At 37.1% G+C, this 19,769-nt stretch overlaps 1 protein-coding gene and 1 long non-coding RNA gene across 3 annotated transcripts in view; both read right to left on the reverse strand.

The window, feature by feature from the left end:
* LOC101670770 overlaps positions 1–19,769 on the reverse strand; it is an 86,765-nt gene that overhangs the window by 4,589 nt on the left and 62,407 nt on the right. The window lies entirely within an intron of this gene.
* LOC101683119 (ubiquitin-conjugating enzyme E2 Z-like) lies at positions 10,008–11,225 on the reverse strand. The gene is given in 2 exon segments (XM_045062914.1): positions 10,008–10,658; positions 10,661–11,225. Coding segments are annotated over 2 exon segments (738 nt in total). The 5' UTR covers positions 11,106–11,225; the 3' UTR covers positions 10,008–10,365.

Raw genomic sequence — 19,769 nt, forward strand, 5'->3', positions numbered from 1 at the left:
TAATACTTTATATCCCATTTTTTAACAATGGCATTCTAGACAATGATATAGCTAATGTGAGTGTTCTTTTTAGCAATTATTAGTTTTTAAAGGAAAGTATGCACCCAGAACCATAAGATATCTAGGAATAAACCTAACCAAAGAGGCTAAGAATCTATACCTGGAAAACCATAAAGTACCCATGAAAGAAATTGAGGAAGACGCAAAGAAATGGAAAAATGTTCCATGTTGCTGGATTGGAAGAACAAATATTGTGAAAATGTCTATGCTACCTAAAGCAATCTACACATTTCATGCAATCCCTATCAAAATCCCACCCATTTTTTTCAAAGAAATGGAACAAATAATTCTAAAATTTTATGCAACCAGAAAAGACCTCGAATAGCCAAAGGAATATTGAAAAAGAAAGCTAAAGTTGGTGGCATCACAATTCCAGACTTCAAGCTCTAATACAAAGCTGTCATCATCAAGACAACATGGTACTGGCATAAAAACAGACACGTAGATCAATGGAAAAGAATAGAGAGCCCAGAAATAGACCCTCAACTCTATGGTCAACTAATCTTTGAAAAAGCAGGAAAGAATGTCCAATGGAAAAAAGACAGCCTCTTCAATAAATGATGTTGGGAAAATTGGACAGCTGCATGCAGAAAAATGAAATTGGACCATTTCCTTACACCACACACAAAAATAGACTCAAAATGGATGAAGGGCCTCAATGTGAGACAGGAATCCATCAAAATCCTTGAGGAGAACACAGGCAGCAACCTCTTAGACCTCAGCCACAGCAACATCTTCCTAGGAACATCGCCAAAGGCAAGGGAAGCAAGGGAAAAAATGAACTTTTGGGATTTTATCAAGATCAAAAGCTTTTGCACAGCAAAGGAAACAGTTAACAAAATCAAAAGACAACTGATAGAATGGGAGACGATATTTGCAAATGACTTATCAGATAAAGGGCTAGTATCCAAAATCTATAAAGAACTTATCAAACTCAACACCCAAAGAACAAATAATCCAATTAAGAAATGGGCAGAGGACATGAACAGACATTTCCACAAAGAAGACATCCAGATGGCCAACAGACACATGAAAAAGTGCTCCATATCACTCGGCATCAGGGAAATACAAATCAAAACCACAATGAGATATCACCACACACCAGTCAGAATGGCTAAAATTAACAAATCAGGAAATGACAGATGCTGGCAAGGATGCAGAGAAAAGAGAACCCTCCTACACTGTTGGTGCAAGCGGGTGCAACCACGCTGGAAAACAGCATGGAAGTTCCTCAAAAATTTGAAAATAGAGCTACCCCATGACCCAGCAACCGCATTACTGGGTATTTACCCTAAAGATACAAACGTAGTGGTCTGACCATGCACCCGAATGTTTATAGCAGCAATGTCTACAATAGCCAAACTATGGAAAGAACCTAGATGTTCATCAACAGATTAATGGATAAAGAAGAAGCGGTATATATATATATTACAGCCATCAAAAGAAATGAAATTTTGCCATTTGCGACGACATGGATGGAACTAGAGGATATCAGGCTTAGTGAAATAAGTCAATCGGAGAAAGACAACTATCATATCATCTCCCTGATATGAGGAAGTGGAGATGCAATGTGGGGGGTTGGGGGGTAGGAGAAGAATAAATGAAACAAGATGGGATCAGGAGGGAGACAAACCATAAGTGACTCTTAATCTCACAAAACAAACCGAGGGTTACTGGGGCGATCAGGGGAGGGGGGGTGGGGTTATGGACATTGGGGAGGGTATGTCTATAGTGAATGCTGTGAAGTCCGTAAACCTGGCGATTCACAGACCTGTACCTCTGGGGATAAAAATACATTATATGTTTATAAAAAAATAAAAAATTAAAGAAAAATAAAGGAAAGTAAAAGAAAGTGAACTTAATTTCACTTCAAAGCAGTTGCAATTCTATATAGGAAACATAATGAACGTCACATCTACAGTGTCCGAGCATTTATCTAACTATCTATCCACCCACAATTTTGAAATGGAGATCCCATTCCTCCAGAAAGTTCAAAAGCTGAATATTTTGATCACTTAAAAATGAAAATAATTATGTTATTTAAAATTGCATGTTTTGTTTTTGAAATTGACATTTATAGAGTATAATTTCTATCATTCTCCTTTTAAAGTTGAGAGTAGTGTTATCTGCATTAACAGTGGTAAATAACTAAGAAATTAAGTTTAGTTTAAAGGGATCCTTAAAATATAAAAATGAAGTATACATAGTCAAAACCAAGTTACTATTATGTGTGGATCGAGATAAACTGTATATTCTTAAAAACCAGTATGAAATTTTACTTTGAGCAAAGTATTGTATTTGAAAAAGACAGGTCACCTGGGGAGAAGTCATTTACTGGAAGTGGAGAGGGGTGAGATTCTAAAGTCTCAGGTCACAAAGACAGATCAGTAGAAGGTTTCGTTCGAGTAAATATGTGAATCTTTGAACACTATATATGAAATTAATGATATACTACATGTTGGCTAACTGAATTTAAATAAAAATAAATAAATAAATAAACAGATAAATAAATAAATAAATAGATAAATAAAATATGTCTTGTTAATTGCAGGGTCTTCTGTTTCCTGAGCTCCAAGATGGGCATAATGAAAGTATGAAAATAAAGAAATACCACAGATACGAGGAGCAAAGTCAAGGACTTTTGGCAGACGGACACTTTAGTGTGTGAAGGGTGAAAAGAGCATGCAGAGACATGGAGGATACACTCACTTTTTCAGCAGTAGAGAAGAATTCATCCCTAATTGCTAAAATTAAATTTTCAAGTTGGTTATTAGTAATTGAGACAGTAAAAGGCAAACTATAATAAAAAGCAAACTATATTTGCACATATTAGAACATTTCTCTATATATCTTAAATCATATATGTATATACATACAACATTAAACATTAAGCATTAAGCTATCCTGATACAATAGTTTCCATGACTTATTGAGCTTTTGAAAATATCTTTATCCTCTTTTTCACTAAATGTAAATCTCTTTCAAGCACATCTTTGTTCTTCTGACCTTGTTTCAAAGACAAAAAACTAACTCCTTAATGAATCTCACCTGTGCTAATTAAACTTTTTAGTAGTGTAAAAATCTGTCAAAAAGCAAAGTTTAAAATGAAAACATATACAAAACTGTGAAGATATTTAATTATCTGTCTTTGTAAGCTTTTGTAACTAACTCTGTAAGCTTTTAAATAAAACATTTGAGTAAACATCCATTCTCAGATTCAGATATTTATATAAACTATAACATATGGGCATTGCCTACAATGCTAGCATTTCTCATTTTTTTTTCTAACACCTTAACACCTAATTGCCTTAAAAATCATATGATGTGATTGTTCTTATTCTGAAGGTTTATAAAACTTGCCTTCTGCTTTCTCCAGTATTTGTAAGTATGAGCTTATTCAATGCTCAAGTTCTTCTATACATTTTCTTCCCTAGCTAAACTAAAAATTACTATTGAGTGGGGCACCTGGGTGGCTCATTGAGTTAAGCCACTGCCTTCAGCTCAGGTCATGATCCCAGAGTCCTGGGATCGAGGACTTTAAAAAAAAAAATTACTATTGAGAAACTGAGATACCAAATACTAAGTGACTTGCCCACAATCAAAAAGCATGTCAGTGATTGAGCTAGGGGTGATTCCATATGACAACAAAGGCCTTCATGATGCTACACTGACTCTCACTTCACGTGGATATTTTAATATGCCCAGCTTGAGAACCTCTAGTAACTTGCTTCACAAAAAGAAAATTTAAAAAATAGATACCTGGAATGTTATGACACTGTGGACATATAACTTACATGAGATTTCTGTAAAGTAAGGGCTTTTAATAACATTTTCATATACTACTCAGATTATAATTGGATAAATATTTATATAAAGCAAAATCCTTCATGTTACATCCTTCATGTCACCTCATCAGTATTACCAGAATTAAGAAAAAAAAAAGATAGAACACCTTATAAAGAAATAAAAAGAATGAAATACTGGTATTTGCAATGACATGGATGAAGCTAGAAAGTATAATGCTAAGTGAAACAGGTCAGGAAAAGACAAATAACATATGATTCCACTCATATTAAAGAAAGAAAGAGATTTCACTCGTTTAAAGAAAGAAAACAAAGGAAAAAGAGAGAGAGAGAAGCCACAAAACAGACTCTTAACTAGAGAGAACACACTGATGTTACCATATAGGAGGTGGGTGGGGGATGGGTGAAATAGGTGATGGTGAATAAGGATTTCACTTGTGATGAGCACTGGTGATGTATGGAGGTGCTGAGTCACTATATTGTACACCTGAAACTAGTATGTTTCTATATGTTAACCAATTGGAATTAAAATTTAAAAAAATATAGAACATCTTAAGCTACAAATATGTTTACATTAATTACAGAATAAATCAAGTAAGAGCTTTTACTAGAGTCGATGATACTTCTCATTTTGTAAAAAATTTTCATTCTATCTTTGCTTTTATTTTCAACTATTAATATGAATTTGCCAGAGAAGAACTTGAAAAATGCTATTGGAACTCCAAAATGGGGATTTGGAAAAATCTGGAGACCTCAAAATAGTTTTCAAAAATTTATGAGATGTTAATGTCTTTTATAAAATTTCATGGATAACTAAAATCATGTATAAAATGTAATTCCTGATAACTATAATCATTGTACCCAAACCTTATTTTTAATCAGTTTGAATTAACTATGAATGCTTTCATTGGCAGTCTACTACAAATATGGCATTATTAGAAAGGCTCAATTAATATATTAAAATACTGAAAATAAACATATTGAATAAAGAAATTAAAAATGTGTATTGATGATAAGGGACAAAGCTTCTGAGGTCATTTATATAAATGCCTAACACTCATAATAACAAGCAAACAAGATATATATTATAAATAAAAGGCATGATGTCAATCCCTTAATAGTAGAATTGTGGCTCATCAATTAGTTTTTAAAAAAGGTAGGTACCACAATGCATTCCTAAAATGAAATTCTATATTCCTGAAATAGTGATGGAATTTTATATCTGGAGAAGAAGTTATTAGTCAAACCTACATGAAGTCTAAACTATTATTATTATTGCTGCTACCATTATTTGTTTTAGTCATTAGCATGTATGCTGTGGTTGGCACAGTGTTAATGCTTGTGTTAATTAAAGTCATTTTTATGTTCCATTTCTCAAGTAAGTCATACAAATTTTAACTAGGGTTTGCAATGATGTTCACAGAAACTTCTCTCTTACTCAAGTTCTCTTATGTCTAATATTCCACTGAGGATTGCCAGTTTTAACAATAATTATCTATTTTTAAATGTTATTCTTTAGTAAATCATTTTTATATATTGACTTCATAACTTGTAACATTGTTAAACTCATTTATTAGTTATAAAAGCACTTTTGTGAATTATATAGGATTTCATTAGTAAAAATGATGTTAGCTATAGTTTTACTGGAAATGTTCTTATCAGGTTGAATTTTCCTTCTCTTGAAAATGAGTTTGAATTTTTTCAAAAGTTTTTTTCTGTATCTATTAAAATGTTCATATGATTTCTCTGTCGTGGCCGGCACAACAAATTGACCAGGAATGTGAAGGTAAGAGGATGGTGAAAAGAAATTAAGAGACAAAGAGATGGGGGCAGGAAGAGCACTGAGGAGGATGTCCAACAGTGCTGATTTTATTCCACATCTTACAAGCATTTATAAGGCAGACCACAATAGGAGTAATACATCAGTATCTAGTCAGATAACCGCAAGTTCCTATAAGTTTACATTAACTATAAACAAATCTCGTGATGCCAGGTAGTCGTGGCTAATGCCATTAGCTACTATTGATACAAGAAGTTACAATCAACCAGGGAGTGGGTTATGGGAAGTACAGGAACAACAAGGACCAACTAAGAATTCATGACCCTGACCACATTGTTTCCTTCTGTTTGGGGAAAGTGTGGGAAGTCATGGAGGTGAGCACACGACACATAGCACAGACCCTTTCTCAGTGCTACTCAACCTTTCCTGTCCATAACCCTTTATTAAGGTATTTGGACTTAAAGGGAGACACAAGTCAGGGCCTCGTTTGGTCCTTGTCTCAAGCCTTATCGTGGCCTCCAACATTTCTCCTCCTTGGTTTGTAAATACAGTGAAACACATTAATTGGTTTTCAAATTTAGAACCAGCCTTTCATTTCTGGGGAAAACTTCAAATGACTAGGATGTATTATCTTGTTGAAATATGGTTGGATTCAATTTCTGAATATTTCATTGTGAATTTTAACATCTAACTTCAAAAGGGATGTTTACCTATTATTTCTTTTATTGCAATGTATTTGTCTGATTTTGGAATCAAAGTAATGTTAGGCTAATAAAATGAAGTATATTCCCTTTCCTTCACCTTCTGGAGGAGTTTGTGTTGGATCAGTGTTTTTTCCTTTCAGTGATTCATAGAACTTTCCAAAAACCCATCTCTGCCTGGATTATTCTTCATTGGAAAACTTTTAAATACAAATTAACTTTATTAAAAATATGATTTTAAGATTATTTGTGTTGTGCCCAAGTTTTCATGTCTGAGAGACCAAGGAGCCAAGCACCAATGCAATCACATGAGGGTTTATTTGACAAGCTTAAGCTTGGGCCCAAGTATACCCGACACAGCAGAATAGGGACTTGGACCCCGAGCCAGATTACAGTCAGAGTTTTTAAAAGCAGAGTAGGGGTGGACTCAGCGGTGGATGAGGACAAAGGGAGTGTTCAGAAGGGCTATCAGGGTAAAGAAGACTGTCAGGATATTGAAGGTCTGGTTACTATCAAGCCAAGGCCATTTTTCCCTTTAATAAGGCACTAGCATGAAGACAATTGGGAGTTTCCTGGTGGAATGTCACATTCTTGCTATCAAGCATCCTTGTTAGTGAGATTTGGGCTTAGAAGAAATTTAACTTTATTTACTTTTCCTTCTACCTCAGCCTCCTTCAGTTTTGTTTATGGAGGGGAGGGTGACATTAGGGCTTAAGGAACTGAGTTATTTGTCTCTGGAAATTGGGCTAGATTCAAGGTGGGTACAGCCTTGTTTTTCTTGGCCTCCACAATTTGTTCTTGATTGAATTTTATAATTTGTTTTTCAAAGCATTTGCTTATTTCAATTGCCAATTTTATTGGAACAAAGTTGATAACATTATTTTCTTGTCATTCTACTAATTAATGTAGGATCTGTAGTGATGTCCACTTTTTGAGTCTTGGTATTTGCAACTTGTTTTTGTTCCTTTTTTCTTGATCAGACTGATCAGAAATTTATACATTTCATTAATCCTTTCAAAGAATCAAATTTGCTTTCATTTTCTCTTTTGCTATTGTTTTTAATTTCTTTTGTCTGCTCTCTTATTCTTTCCTTCTGTGTACTTTGTGTTAAATTTTCACTAATATTTAATATTATTTAATATTTCACTAATATTTATGATAGAAATATTGAGCTGATTTGTCATTTCTTCTTTTCTAATATATGTCATGTTCTACATTTCCACCTAAGCACTTATTGTGTTCCACAGATTTTGATGTGTTATACTTTCACTTTCATCCCATTTAAATTATTTTGTAATTTCCTTTGTGACATCTCTAACACACAGGTTTATGTAGAATGTAGACATGTATTGCTTATTTGTTTGGTACTTGGGTACTTTGCAAATATATTTCATTTATTGGCAGAAATTCAATTATTAGTTACTAGCTTAATTTATTTTTTCAGAGTAGACATTTTGTATTTCAGGTCTTAAATTTGTTGAGGTGTGCCTTAATGAGTAGAACATGATTAATTTTGGTAAATATTCTATGTATGCTTGTAGAAAAAAATATATTTTCTGTTTTGGAGAGGAGTTTCACTAAAATGTCAATATATTGATAGTTTGGTACTCCCTCTTCCTGAGAGAGACAGACAAAGAGAGTGAGTGAGAGCAGGGGAGGGGTAGTTGGAGAGGTAGAGAGAGTCTTAAGCAGACTACATGCTGAGGTCAGAGCCCAAAGCTGGGCTGGATCATGACTGTGAGGCCACCACCTGAGCTGAAACCAAGAGTCAGATGTTTACTCAACTGTGTGACCTAGAAGCCCTATTCTTACTGATTTTATGACTACATTTTATTGTTTGTGGAGAGAGGAGTGTTAATGTTCCAACTTATTTCAGTACTATCAGTTTGTCCTTTTTGTATTTTTCGTATTTTCAAGTCTTTGCTAGGAATATAAGTATTTAGGATTGCTATGTCTTTGTAGTAAAATAACCTTATCATCATTATTATGCTCCTTTCTAAAAAGTATCTGGTAATATCCCTTATTCAGAAGTTGGCCTGACCCTCCAAATTTCTGCTGATGGATGAATGCATGCTATTTTTTCTATGCATTTATGTTAAACTACTTTTGGTCTTCATCTTTTTTTTTTTTTCTCCTTCTGCCAAAACAAACTTTATTGTACCAAAAAGAAAAAAAAAAACTTCATTTATGTACAGTCAGATATAAAGACATCTCTTTTGACTCCTGTGCATATATTTCCTCAACTCAAGATTAGGGCATAAAAGTCAGGCTGGTATGCCAGACATGCTCTGCCCACGGCAGGGCCAAGGAGAGGATTGTCACTTGAAAGTGGGAGCACTTAAATGGATGACAGACAACCACTGGACCAACAGGCCAAGGGCCTTCTGCTAAGCCCTGTACTTGCTCTGGGAATGGAAGAGGGAAATTGGCAACGGGGTCCCTCTTTAAGTCTCCTTGTTAAGAGACCCAGCCTTAGGTATCCGAGATAAACTTCCGTTCCCCAAGCCCACTTCCTGTCCAGTTTCTTTGCTTCCTGCCCTCCCAATCTGGACATTCTCCTTCGTGCCCAACCCCTTCCGAACTCCCCGGAAGTCCCATGACCCGCAGGCAGAAGCCTCCACAGCAGCGGGCAGGGCAGGCCCAAGTCATCCTCTCCCATACACGCGGCTGGATACTGACTGAGGCCCTGCGTCACACGGATCACCAACACCCCCTGGGAGCCCTAACAGTAAGAATCTGGAAAGTATGGGGAGAACACACCAAAAAGGGGAAGGCTGGAGTTTCTCAGTGCCCAGTACCACAGGGCGCCTAACACACATTCTTCTGAGCCAACCAGCTAAAGAATCACTGCAGCTAGATACAGACAGAGAAGCAACACAGCCAGGCAAACAGCCATCAGAGCCAGTGACAGAGCAGCTGGGAAGGACGGGAGGTGGAGAGGCAAGAGAAGCAGCGGGGCCCACAAGTCCCAGCTCCAGCCCCTCTGCCATTGGCGACCCTTGCTCCCCACAAGTCCCTGGGCATTGAAGTGGGAGGGAGGTTGGGGGGGTAACTAGAGGCCAGGGTGAAAATACACAAGGTCAGCCAAACAGAACACAAGAGGACTAGCATCAGTCTCCCCACTGCACCCCACCCCCAGGGGAAATACCCTCATCGTGGGTAGCATTTAGGAACATCTGTAAAAGACTATTCTATGTAGTGGCTCTAGTACCCCACAAACAGCAGCTGGCTGCGTTGGGAACTTTTCAAATCAGTGATTACGGGAACAAAATCAGCTTCTCATGGTGCCTGTGCAGGCTCTACCAGGACCTCAGTTCCATCCCAGTCACATTTACCTTCTGTCTTAAATCTGGAAATGGGCGAGGAAATGGGGGCGGGCAGAGGAGAAAGGTGCTCAGGTGCTAGGTAAAGCTCACTGATCAGCAGCCTAGACTCCACCACTGTTCCTTCTCTTTGGTCTGTCTAGAACAGTGACTATAAATTAGGAAAAACAAAATTATGCTGGCCCATGGGAAGTATTGGGAGAAGAGAGGCAGGGAGGAAAAGGGCATCGGGAAGCCCTGCTTCAAGACTGCAGACAGACAGACAACCACCCAGACTGCTTAAGTGTCACAGTCCCCACCCAAAGCTCCCTTCCAGATATCCCTTCCAGATATCCACGCTCCCTCTTGGAATTACAGTTTCTGTCTCCCGCCTCCCCCTGAGGAGCTGGCCCCGCGGAGAGGTGTGTCGGCCGCTTGTGTTTGCCAGAGGCCCTCACCCTGGGTGCTCCTGCGTCGGTACCTTGGCCCCTGCTATGGGATGAACATAGCCCCGGATGCTTGAGAGCCAGGGAGGTCAGGTCAGGAACAGCCTCCCCACTCCCACACCCTGGGATCCGAGCTGGCTTGGTTCTTGCCATCTTGCAGGATGACGTCACGTTTGGAGGGAGATACACAGTGCCTCTCCATCCCTGGGGTGGGGGGGAGGGAGGGACGTTGCTGGGACCCTTGAGTGGGGGGAGGGGAGAAGGGAGCAGGGTCTAAACCCTCAGGCTCCCGTGCAGGTCTGTCTCTGTCCCAGACGAACTGCTATCAGAGTCCATTTCGGCATTCTCATTATGGAGCCTCTCCAGCACTTTCTGACGAATCAGTCCCAGGCGCATCAAGAGGGACTGGTAGTCAAAGTGGCCACGCTTCTCTCCAAAAGGGTCCTGCATTGTCTGGCCTTGAAGGTGCAGGCGATCTTTGCAAGCCACCTCATAGAAGTCGTAATACTCCAGGAAGGACTTCTCCATCACCCCTCGTAAGGGCTCAGGGCAGGGACACTTTCCTCCATCATGTCACAGACTGCCACTCTGATGGTCTCATGCCGGATACATTCATTGTAATTTTTGCTGTCTCCTGGATGTCTCTCCTGCTCAAAGCCAGGCTCATTGTGATAGGGGTTCTCAGTCATTAGGGACTGGATGGAGATCAACACGGAGGAGATGCTCTGGGCTGGGCTCCAGGCGGGGCCAGCCCACGTACCTAGAATACTCAAGCAGACTTTCCCATTGCGGTAGAAGTTGGGGTTAAACCTCACTGTGTTATTGCCCGTTGTCATCAGTTTGACCCGAGACGGGTGGATGGGATAGTCGGGCGGACACCGAAACACGAACAGGAAGAAACCCCCTTCATAAGGGGTGTCAAATGGGCCTGTGATCAATGCATGAATCTTAGTCATGTCAACAGTATCAGGTACAACGAACATTCCTGGAGGAGGCTCCTTATAAATGGACATGATATCCCGCTTGATCCGAAGTAGACACTGCGGCGCGGTTCGTTCGCCGTCCCAGTTGGAGCTGAGTGTGGGGTCCCAGTGGCTAAGCAGCACGGCCCCGTGGGCAGCAGCCGAGGGCGGGAGCCCGGGCAGCGGGGTCTTCATCTTTAAAATGGTTATTTATAGGCAGCATACAGATGAGCCTTACTTTCTTTTAATCAGGTATGATTTGTATTTCTAATAATTTATTTGTTTCAAATGTTTTTGTTCATATTTCTTTCTTTGCTTCTTGGCTTTGTATTGGTTGACTATTTTAATTTATGCTTTTCAAACATGAGATTAAACCTCCTTTAAAATCTTATCAATGATTTCTCTAGCATTTAAAAAGATCTATATTTTAATATTACACAGAAATCTTGTTAAAATGCGTATTTTGATACTATAGGTCTCTGGTGGGACTCAGAAGACAGATGCTATAGACTATTTTGAGTAGCAGAATTCTAGAGGTTGCTTTGGAAGAGGGAAATCATATGCAATTAAATTTTATTACAGATTAAATATACGGGTTGGTAATACATATGAAAGGAAACTTCAGTCTCAGCCCCCTTTCCATTCTCATATACTGCTCTCTACATCTCAGAGAGTTATTAGAAAAGAAATAATTCTTTTAAAATGCTTAAGACTGTCTGGAACATAATTCGTGAAGAACTCATATTAGATAGTATTAGAACCTCCTTTGCTAAGTCTTAAAAATGCTATGACTAAACCACTGTTTTAGGTTTATATCAATTAATTCAAAATAGAAAATTCAAATAGAAAATTATATTCATAATGACCATTTTAAGGGTAGAGGAACTAAATGACTGAAGGATTAAAACTAGGTAATGTGTCCAAACTGACACAGGTAATATTCAGAGAACAGGGATTCAAATACAGTTTCACATAAGAACCACAATTCTAAGCTAACACACAGGGTTGAACTGTCAAATTAGAGATAATACCCAGTGACTACTAAATAATACTAAGCTTTACTAAATAAAATCAAAGCTATAGGCAATCAAAGTCTCCAGTGAAGCAGAGGGATGACCAAGGTTTCTCCCTCGATTTTCCCCTTATTGGACCTAAACACTTTGCTCCAGAAAGTGTTTCTAGGTGAGATTCCTAAAAGCATCTTGTACAGTGAGGAACATTTAAATGATCAACTACTGGACTTTTTCCAGGGCACTATGCTTCACAGTTTTGGGTTCTGTTTACTATAGGTAATCTCTAATCAGGGAAATATTGCTAGATACATTAGAAATACAGACTACTCTTCTTGGGAAGTATCATTACTTGGAATTGAGTTGACAGAGATTTCAGGTAATCTTCAATTCTTCCTTGTTTCCCCTTACCAAAAAGTGAATGGACCACAGAACAGTTGCTTTTACTACTTCCTCTCAGTCCTTAAGAACTAGGCACTATAGCTACTCAAAAGCTTAAGTGTTCATGTAGTACACACAGAAATAAGAGACCCTAATGAGTAATGATGATAATAAAATTAGTATTTTTTATAAAAGCTTGTGTATTTTCTCATTTGTATATTTGTTTGTTTCTTTGTTTTCTGAAAGGCATCCACTGACAGAGAAATTCAGACAAGGAATAGGTTATAGATTATGTGATAGTATTACCAGTGATCAATCATTAGAACAGAGAGCAAGGCACACAATAAGGGCTCAAAAGGGCATGACATCACTTAAAAGCCAAGAAAGACATAGGAGAAAAGTGATCATCAGAAGCCAGCAACAAGATCCCCACCCACACAGCATTAAAGAGTACTTTGGGTCATGTAAAGACTTTTCAATAAATTCCAGTAAGGCCAAAGCCAGTCCTGTATCTTGCCTGGGTGTTGCCCAAGTTGCCCAGCTGAAGATACTAATTGCCTCAGGTAGCAGCTGCCTATGGGCAAGGAAGGCATCCAGGCTAGGATAAATATTGGCTGCTGGCCTAAACACAACTGGAACCATAGGCTCTGTAGAAAGGATAAATTGGATCTTCTTGAGAGCAAACAAGTTTGCACAATTTTTAAACAAAAAGCATTCCACAATTTTAATCCCATTAATTAATTTATTTGTCTTATAATTTGCTTATTCTTTTGGCATAGTCAATTGTTTCCTATTGTTTTCCTTTACCCAGTGTTTCCTTTTTTGTGCTCACTTGCCTGAGCAGAACTGTGCAGTCACCGAAGATAAAACCAGTACCATCAAGTTAAGTACACAGCATGTGGGGAGATCTCTCATGCAGTGGTTAATTTGAATTTAAGTTGATTACATCAGCACATTTTATATCATAATCTATAGTCTCAAAGCAGGTGGAACATTCTGTATCCCTTGTTTGCTCTAATATTGAAAAATGAATGAAGTGGGATTGATTTTAAAGACTGTGTGTTTGGGGATTGTTAGGATCCAACATCAGGGAGAGATACTTTATGTCTTCTTGAAACTGAAAAAGAATGAAACCCAGCATTTCCAGGAATTGTACAAATATATCTTGAAATGTACAGGCTAATAAAAAATGTTTAACAAAATGGTGACAAGGCTTTCTTTCTAAACAGCTCTCACACAATCAGTAGAAAATCTCATCAGAAAATATGCAGGATGATGTTGGTGTTACCAAATAAATCACCATTTCTATTCTACTGAGTAATAAAAAACTATAACAGAAACACAAATTTACTATTGATTTAGGACACTGTGTAGCTTTCCTGATAATTTGGCATTTTGTTATAAACAATCTACTAGCTTCCCAGGAGGTTTGTCTTTGTTTATTTTCTGAGACTATCATCCAGCAAATATTTGAATACTTCTCATTCGTTGGAAAAAGTTCCAATTAATTGCCTTTTGGGGGATAATTTTTGACAGTTGCAAATGTCTAAGAATACTGAGTTTTCACTGTAGCTCATCCATTTCTTCCTGTGACTTTGTTCATTAAATATCCATTTAGTCTATGATTATTATTTGTAATTCAGGTATTTTTTTTTTAGATTTTTTTTTTAATTTATGTATTTGACAGACAGAGATCACAAGTAGGCAGAGAAGCAGGCAGAGAGAGAGGAGGAAGCAGGCTCCTTGCTGAGCAGAGAGCCCCTTTCGGGGCTTGATCCCAGAACCTGGGATTATGACCTGAGCTGAAGCAGAAGCTTTAACTCACTTAGCCACCCAGGTGCCCTGTAATTCAGGTATTTTTACTAATGGCACCCTTTCTTATCTGCACTTCAGTCTTACTCTCTCTGCTACTAAATTAAGAAAGGACAAGTAGTTCTGATACAACTATGGGATATACGTTATTCACGGATTTCCTGTGAAACAAACATATGTTAGAAGCAAAGGGTTGGATAGTACCTGTTTTAGGTTTTGCAGGCCACATTGTTACTATTGCTCTATTTTAACTACTCAGCTCTTCTGCTGTAATATGAAAGCATCTATAGAAACTATGTAAACATATTGGTGCAGCAGTGTTCCAATAAAACTATATTTATAAAAATAGGCAGTGGCCCAGATTTGGATTGAGGCTCATACTTTTTAGCCCCTGGTCTATAAGCACCTGTTTACTTTTCAGACTCTCCTGAATTTTATTTTGGTTTCTTAGTATTTCAACACATGTTTCTTTTACTGGTATACTTTGATATATCCCCAGAAAGCTCTGCTATTCTCTCTCTCTTTTTTTCTTTTCTTTTAAGGTACAGAATTTGAGAAAGAGGTCAAAGGCAGACCAAAGGGAAAACCCTTTTGCTTAAGGGATTTAAGCAGAAATCACAATGTCTGATGCAGGAATTTTCCAGATCTCTGAGTCTGACATCCATCATTCACCCCTGTAAGAGAGGGCTGCAAGGACTTTTAATAAAGCATCTCCTTTTTGCTGAGCTGTTCCACCTACATAAACTATGTCAGTGACAAAACTATCAAGTATAATTAATAGAGGCAGTGGGGAGACAAAATTTACTTAGTTCTGAGAAGTATCATGCATCAGGAAAGTGCTACAATTGATGTTTCATAATTGAGCAGAAACAGAAGATATGTTCACTACTTTTCCTGAAAAAAAAAAAAAAAAAAAAAAAAAGCCAGAGGACAAGTCATGCAACCTAAATAGTCATACTACCAGCAACAGTAGTGATTCCAAATCTTAGCTTCACATCAGAATACCCAGAGAGGGGCTCCTGGGTGGCTCAGTTGGTTAAGCAACTGCCTTCTGCTCAGGTCATGATCCTGGAGTCTGGGATCCAGTCCCACACAAGGCTCTCTGATTGCCAGAGAGTCTGTTTCTCCCACTGTCCTCTCTCCTCTCATGCTCTCTCTCTCATTTTCTCTCTCTCAAATAAATAAAATCTTAAAAAAAAAAAAAAAAAAAAAAAAAAAAAAAAAGAATCACCCGGAGAGCTGGGTGAAAAATAAAGATCTTAGGATTTGTAAAAATCAAGATCTCAGAACAGAGACCAGGGAGCCTTATTTTATGGCTACTTTGTGGACAGGAATTTAAAAATGACTCTAAAAACATCTAGTCCAAGCCCCTCATCTTTCATATGAGAAAACTGAAGCTGAGAGACTGTCTGCCCTCCTCCCACAGCTGCTCGTTGGCAGTCTGAACCCTGTTCTTCAGACCTGGACCACTCCATGGACCATTTTCCTATGATATGTCACTCTTGGTCACAGCACCTTCATCCCTGTGATGTTAGCCAGGTTTACCCCACTTCCTTTCTGTGTCCCTACATCCTCTACCTTCCTTCTTGGGTGCCTCTTCTTTATTTACAGGCCAAGCGTTCTCATTGTTGGCCTCAAAATAAAAAAAAAAATAAACAAATAAATCTTTCCCAAGGAAAGGACTGGAAACCCATTGCTACTATGGTATCATGTCTTCCTATGGCTTTATGCTATTTTCTATATATATATATTCAATGCCATGTAGTCTGATTCAAATAAATGATTGGTAATTTTAAAATATCATTATTTGTTTATATAATCCTGCATGCAAGCACAAAATTTTTGAATAGGCAATAACTATGCCCCAATTCTTCCCCCTTCTGGGATGATGTGATAAGTCAGATAGATAGTCCTGTATGTGCCAAAAGGGGGTTTTCTAACACAATGAGAGCGGAACCCTGAAATTAAGAAACTGGAAGTTCATATACTGGATGTCCAACTGCCACCTTCCTCTCCTGAGAGAGAGAAAGGAACCTATCTAAACAAATTATCTTTGGGAAAAGAAAACCCCTAGATTCTTAATCTATGTAATATAAATAAACATCTCTGGGGAAGAGAAAATACAAGTATTTCTGAGTTTACAACTCTTAACATGTTACCCAGTTCAGTTTTTTCCCCAATGAAATGTAAATACATGCCTCCAGGAAGGTAGACCTTTCTGGAGTTCTCAGGGTCATCTAATCACCTTTTAACTTCTGAGACTTGTCCTTTTAGCATACATCCCAAATTCCTTTGCTGAGAAAGCCCTGCCTTTTCAGAAACATGAAAATATTTTCTCTACAGTTCTATGATTATTGAATTTATCATATCCTTAAGACTCAAGCAGATGAGAGGGTGTATGGTATTTAAGGGTAACAGGTTCTCCCACCCCTTTTCTGGCAATTGCCCATACATTTAAGAGTTTTGTTTAGAATAGAGCATCACTATACAGATTTTAACTTTCAAAATGAGCATAAGTAACTTGATAGTTGATCTGTCATTTCATTTACTCATTTTTTTCATCCTATTTATCAAAAAAACTACTATGTTGCAACTACTATGCTTCCCTGTTAGTGGCACAAAAGAAAATTAAATAGCATTCCTTGAATTTATATTTTTAAAACAAATGAAAAAGGAAAGAGGGAAGACACGAAGGAGAAAAACAAGATGGAAAGATATAAGAAAAAAAAGAAAGAAACAGATGTATTAAAAACTTACTACCTGGCAGGATATATACTGTACATATTCATATCATATGTCTCATTTCATTTGAAATACACAACCTCTACTAAAATCCTAGAAAGTGCATATTATTATTCCCATTTTACATTTGAGAAACCATGTTTAGTGAGGTAACATCATTAACCAGCTGGTCAGTGGCAGATGCCCCCACTATTATTACTAGACAAAAGGCTGATTTTTCAGGGAAGTGCCCTGTACACATAATGTAAATGGAGAGTTACCAAACACTGTACTTAGCAATGTAGGTGCAATAGAGCAAGTTGCTGTGGGGCACAAAATATAAAGCCACTAACTCCACTGCAGATACACTGGAGGTATGCCTTGTGAGCACTTAGAAAGAATGCCCTGATTATCAAAGATCAGGTAGAGAATGCTGACAACCTAATAGCAAGACATCATCTTAATTCCTTTAGGCCATTTTTCATTCAATAAATACTTACTTCATACCTGTGGATACTAGTATTATGTCAGGTGCTGGGAATAGTGGTAGATAAGACATATACAATCTTGCCTTATGGAATTTAGAGTATCTAGTCCATAAAAGCATAAGTATGATATTTGTTACAAAAGACGGTAAGAGGATACTATGGGAAAATGGGACTCTAGCTCAATCTAATGGGGTCAGGAAAACTTCTACAAGGTAAACGAATCATCACTGAATCTTGAGGGGCAAGCAAGAGTTAGTGTATCATGGGGTATCCAAGAGGTCAATGGGAAAGGATGTTTCAGGAGGAGAGAAGAGCAAGAGAATGTTAAAGGAAGTGATAGCAAAATATAATGATTCAGCTGACAGGCCTATATGGGGAAGAACTACTAAGATTTGAGATTGCTAAAAAAGTTCTGATTATGATCAGAATTACCTGTGACTCAGTAGCACATTTAGTAAAGCTTTCTTAACATTTCAGGATGAAAAATAAGACAGATTGAATGAAGAAGAGAGAAGTAGTATTAATGACAACAAATAACAAAATAAAGAATTTGAATGAGATTTTTCCACCACCATGATATCATCATAGAGACTTTATTAGTTAATGAAAAAAAAAAATCCTGTTCTGGGAGATAGTATATTGGGACTTTCATTTTTATTCTCTCATGTAAATAGATCACTGAAACTCTCTGTACCTTCTTCTTTATTTTTTCATATGCTTAATATAAATATCCTCCTTCATCTCATATTTTGCTTTTTATGCAACTTTCATTTTTTTTTACTCTAGTTATAGTCTCATCTAATTATGTCTTGATTATGGCAATAATTTTCCAAATTCTTCCCTCTAGTATCCTTCCACTCAAAACTATGCCACTAGAATAACATTCTAAGCATTGCTTTCATCAAGTAATTTTACATTTCAAAATTCTATAATTCATTCTTATAGCCTGTAAAGTTACATTTTCAAAGCTCTGCCTATATCCAAGTCTTTTCCTCCAGTTCACTTAACCATTATTCCTACCCAACATAGTCTGTACATCAGTTGGAATGTTCCGTTACACAATTCAGAACTCAGCCCTCAACACAATAGTCTCTCACTACACTCACACATTTCCTCAAATTGCCTTCCTAATCCTCTTTACATATCTAATTGTAGACATTCTCTAAGATCAAACTCTAATCAGTCTTCTTCCAGGAAGGTTTTCTGAGATTACTGGAATCAATCTTAATCTCTATTTTCTATGATGGCCTAGAACACTGATTTCCTAATCTATTTGCTTAAAATAAATATCAATTTCTACTACATATTTTGTGTGTCCCTTGAGGGCAGGAGGTCTTCTCACGTACTTTATATAAATCATCTATAGTCATGAGTGCTGATGACATAAAAGATCAAAACATAGAGAATTAAATTTGAAAACTTACTCTGTGTCAGAATGATTTAGGACATATGGTATAATGACCTTCACTTTGGAATGAATCATACCATTTTTGTAGGCTATATGAGCAATGGTGATAATTAGTAGACCTAAGATTTTTCTTTGCATTGGAGATATCTATCTATCATCTATCTATACTAAATTAGACCAGCCTTGAGGTGGGATGTTGCCTCATTCTGTGCCCTTTCATGTAAAATCAGTAGACAAAGATAAGTTACTCTCCAACAGCTGCATTACTGGTTGTGAGAGAAATATACTGGTATTTGCATAAATTGGACTTAATTTAAGCTCTTTTCAGTAAAACAAAGAAATTTTGTTCTTATCTGATTCGGGGATTTAGCTCCAAACTACAAACTAGCCTTTAGAATAACTTGTATTCTAACATCACAAAAAATGCGGTTAGGTATTTAAGAAACCTTGTATATATCAACAATTATTAAACTCTAATAAAATTGGAGTCTAGCAAATAAAGCAAATATTACAATGTGTATACTGATTGGATCAGTATGTCAGCATACTAACAGAATCAGTATGATTCTGATTTTTTTATATCTTTCTGTATTTTAAACATCAATTGTTATCCTCAATATTTTTCCATTTAATTTAATCCTCCCAATAAACCAAGGTCAGCATTATGCCTATTTTGCAGATTAAACACTTAACATTAAAAGTGATGCAAAATCATTATTTTCAAAAACCAAATTCAAACCCTGCTTTTCTGCTCCCCTCTTTTCACCATGCTATACTTAACAAAATATACACATCCACAATTACTGTTATTGCTAAAATAACATTTGTATAGTTATAACAAATTGACATATTTATATAATATTGGCATTATATTTAGCATATCACCTAAAACTTT

The sequence above is a fragment of the Mustela putorius genome, unplaced genomic scaffold, assembly GCF_011764305.1.
Source record: "Mustela putorius furo isolate JIRA1106 unplaced genomic scaffold, ASM1176430v1.1 tig00003845_pilon_pilon_pilon, whole genome shotgun sequence".
NCBI lineage: Eukaryota > Metazoa > Chordata > Mammalia > Carnivora > Mustelidae > Mustela > Mustela putorius.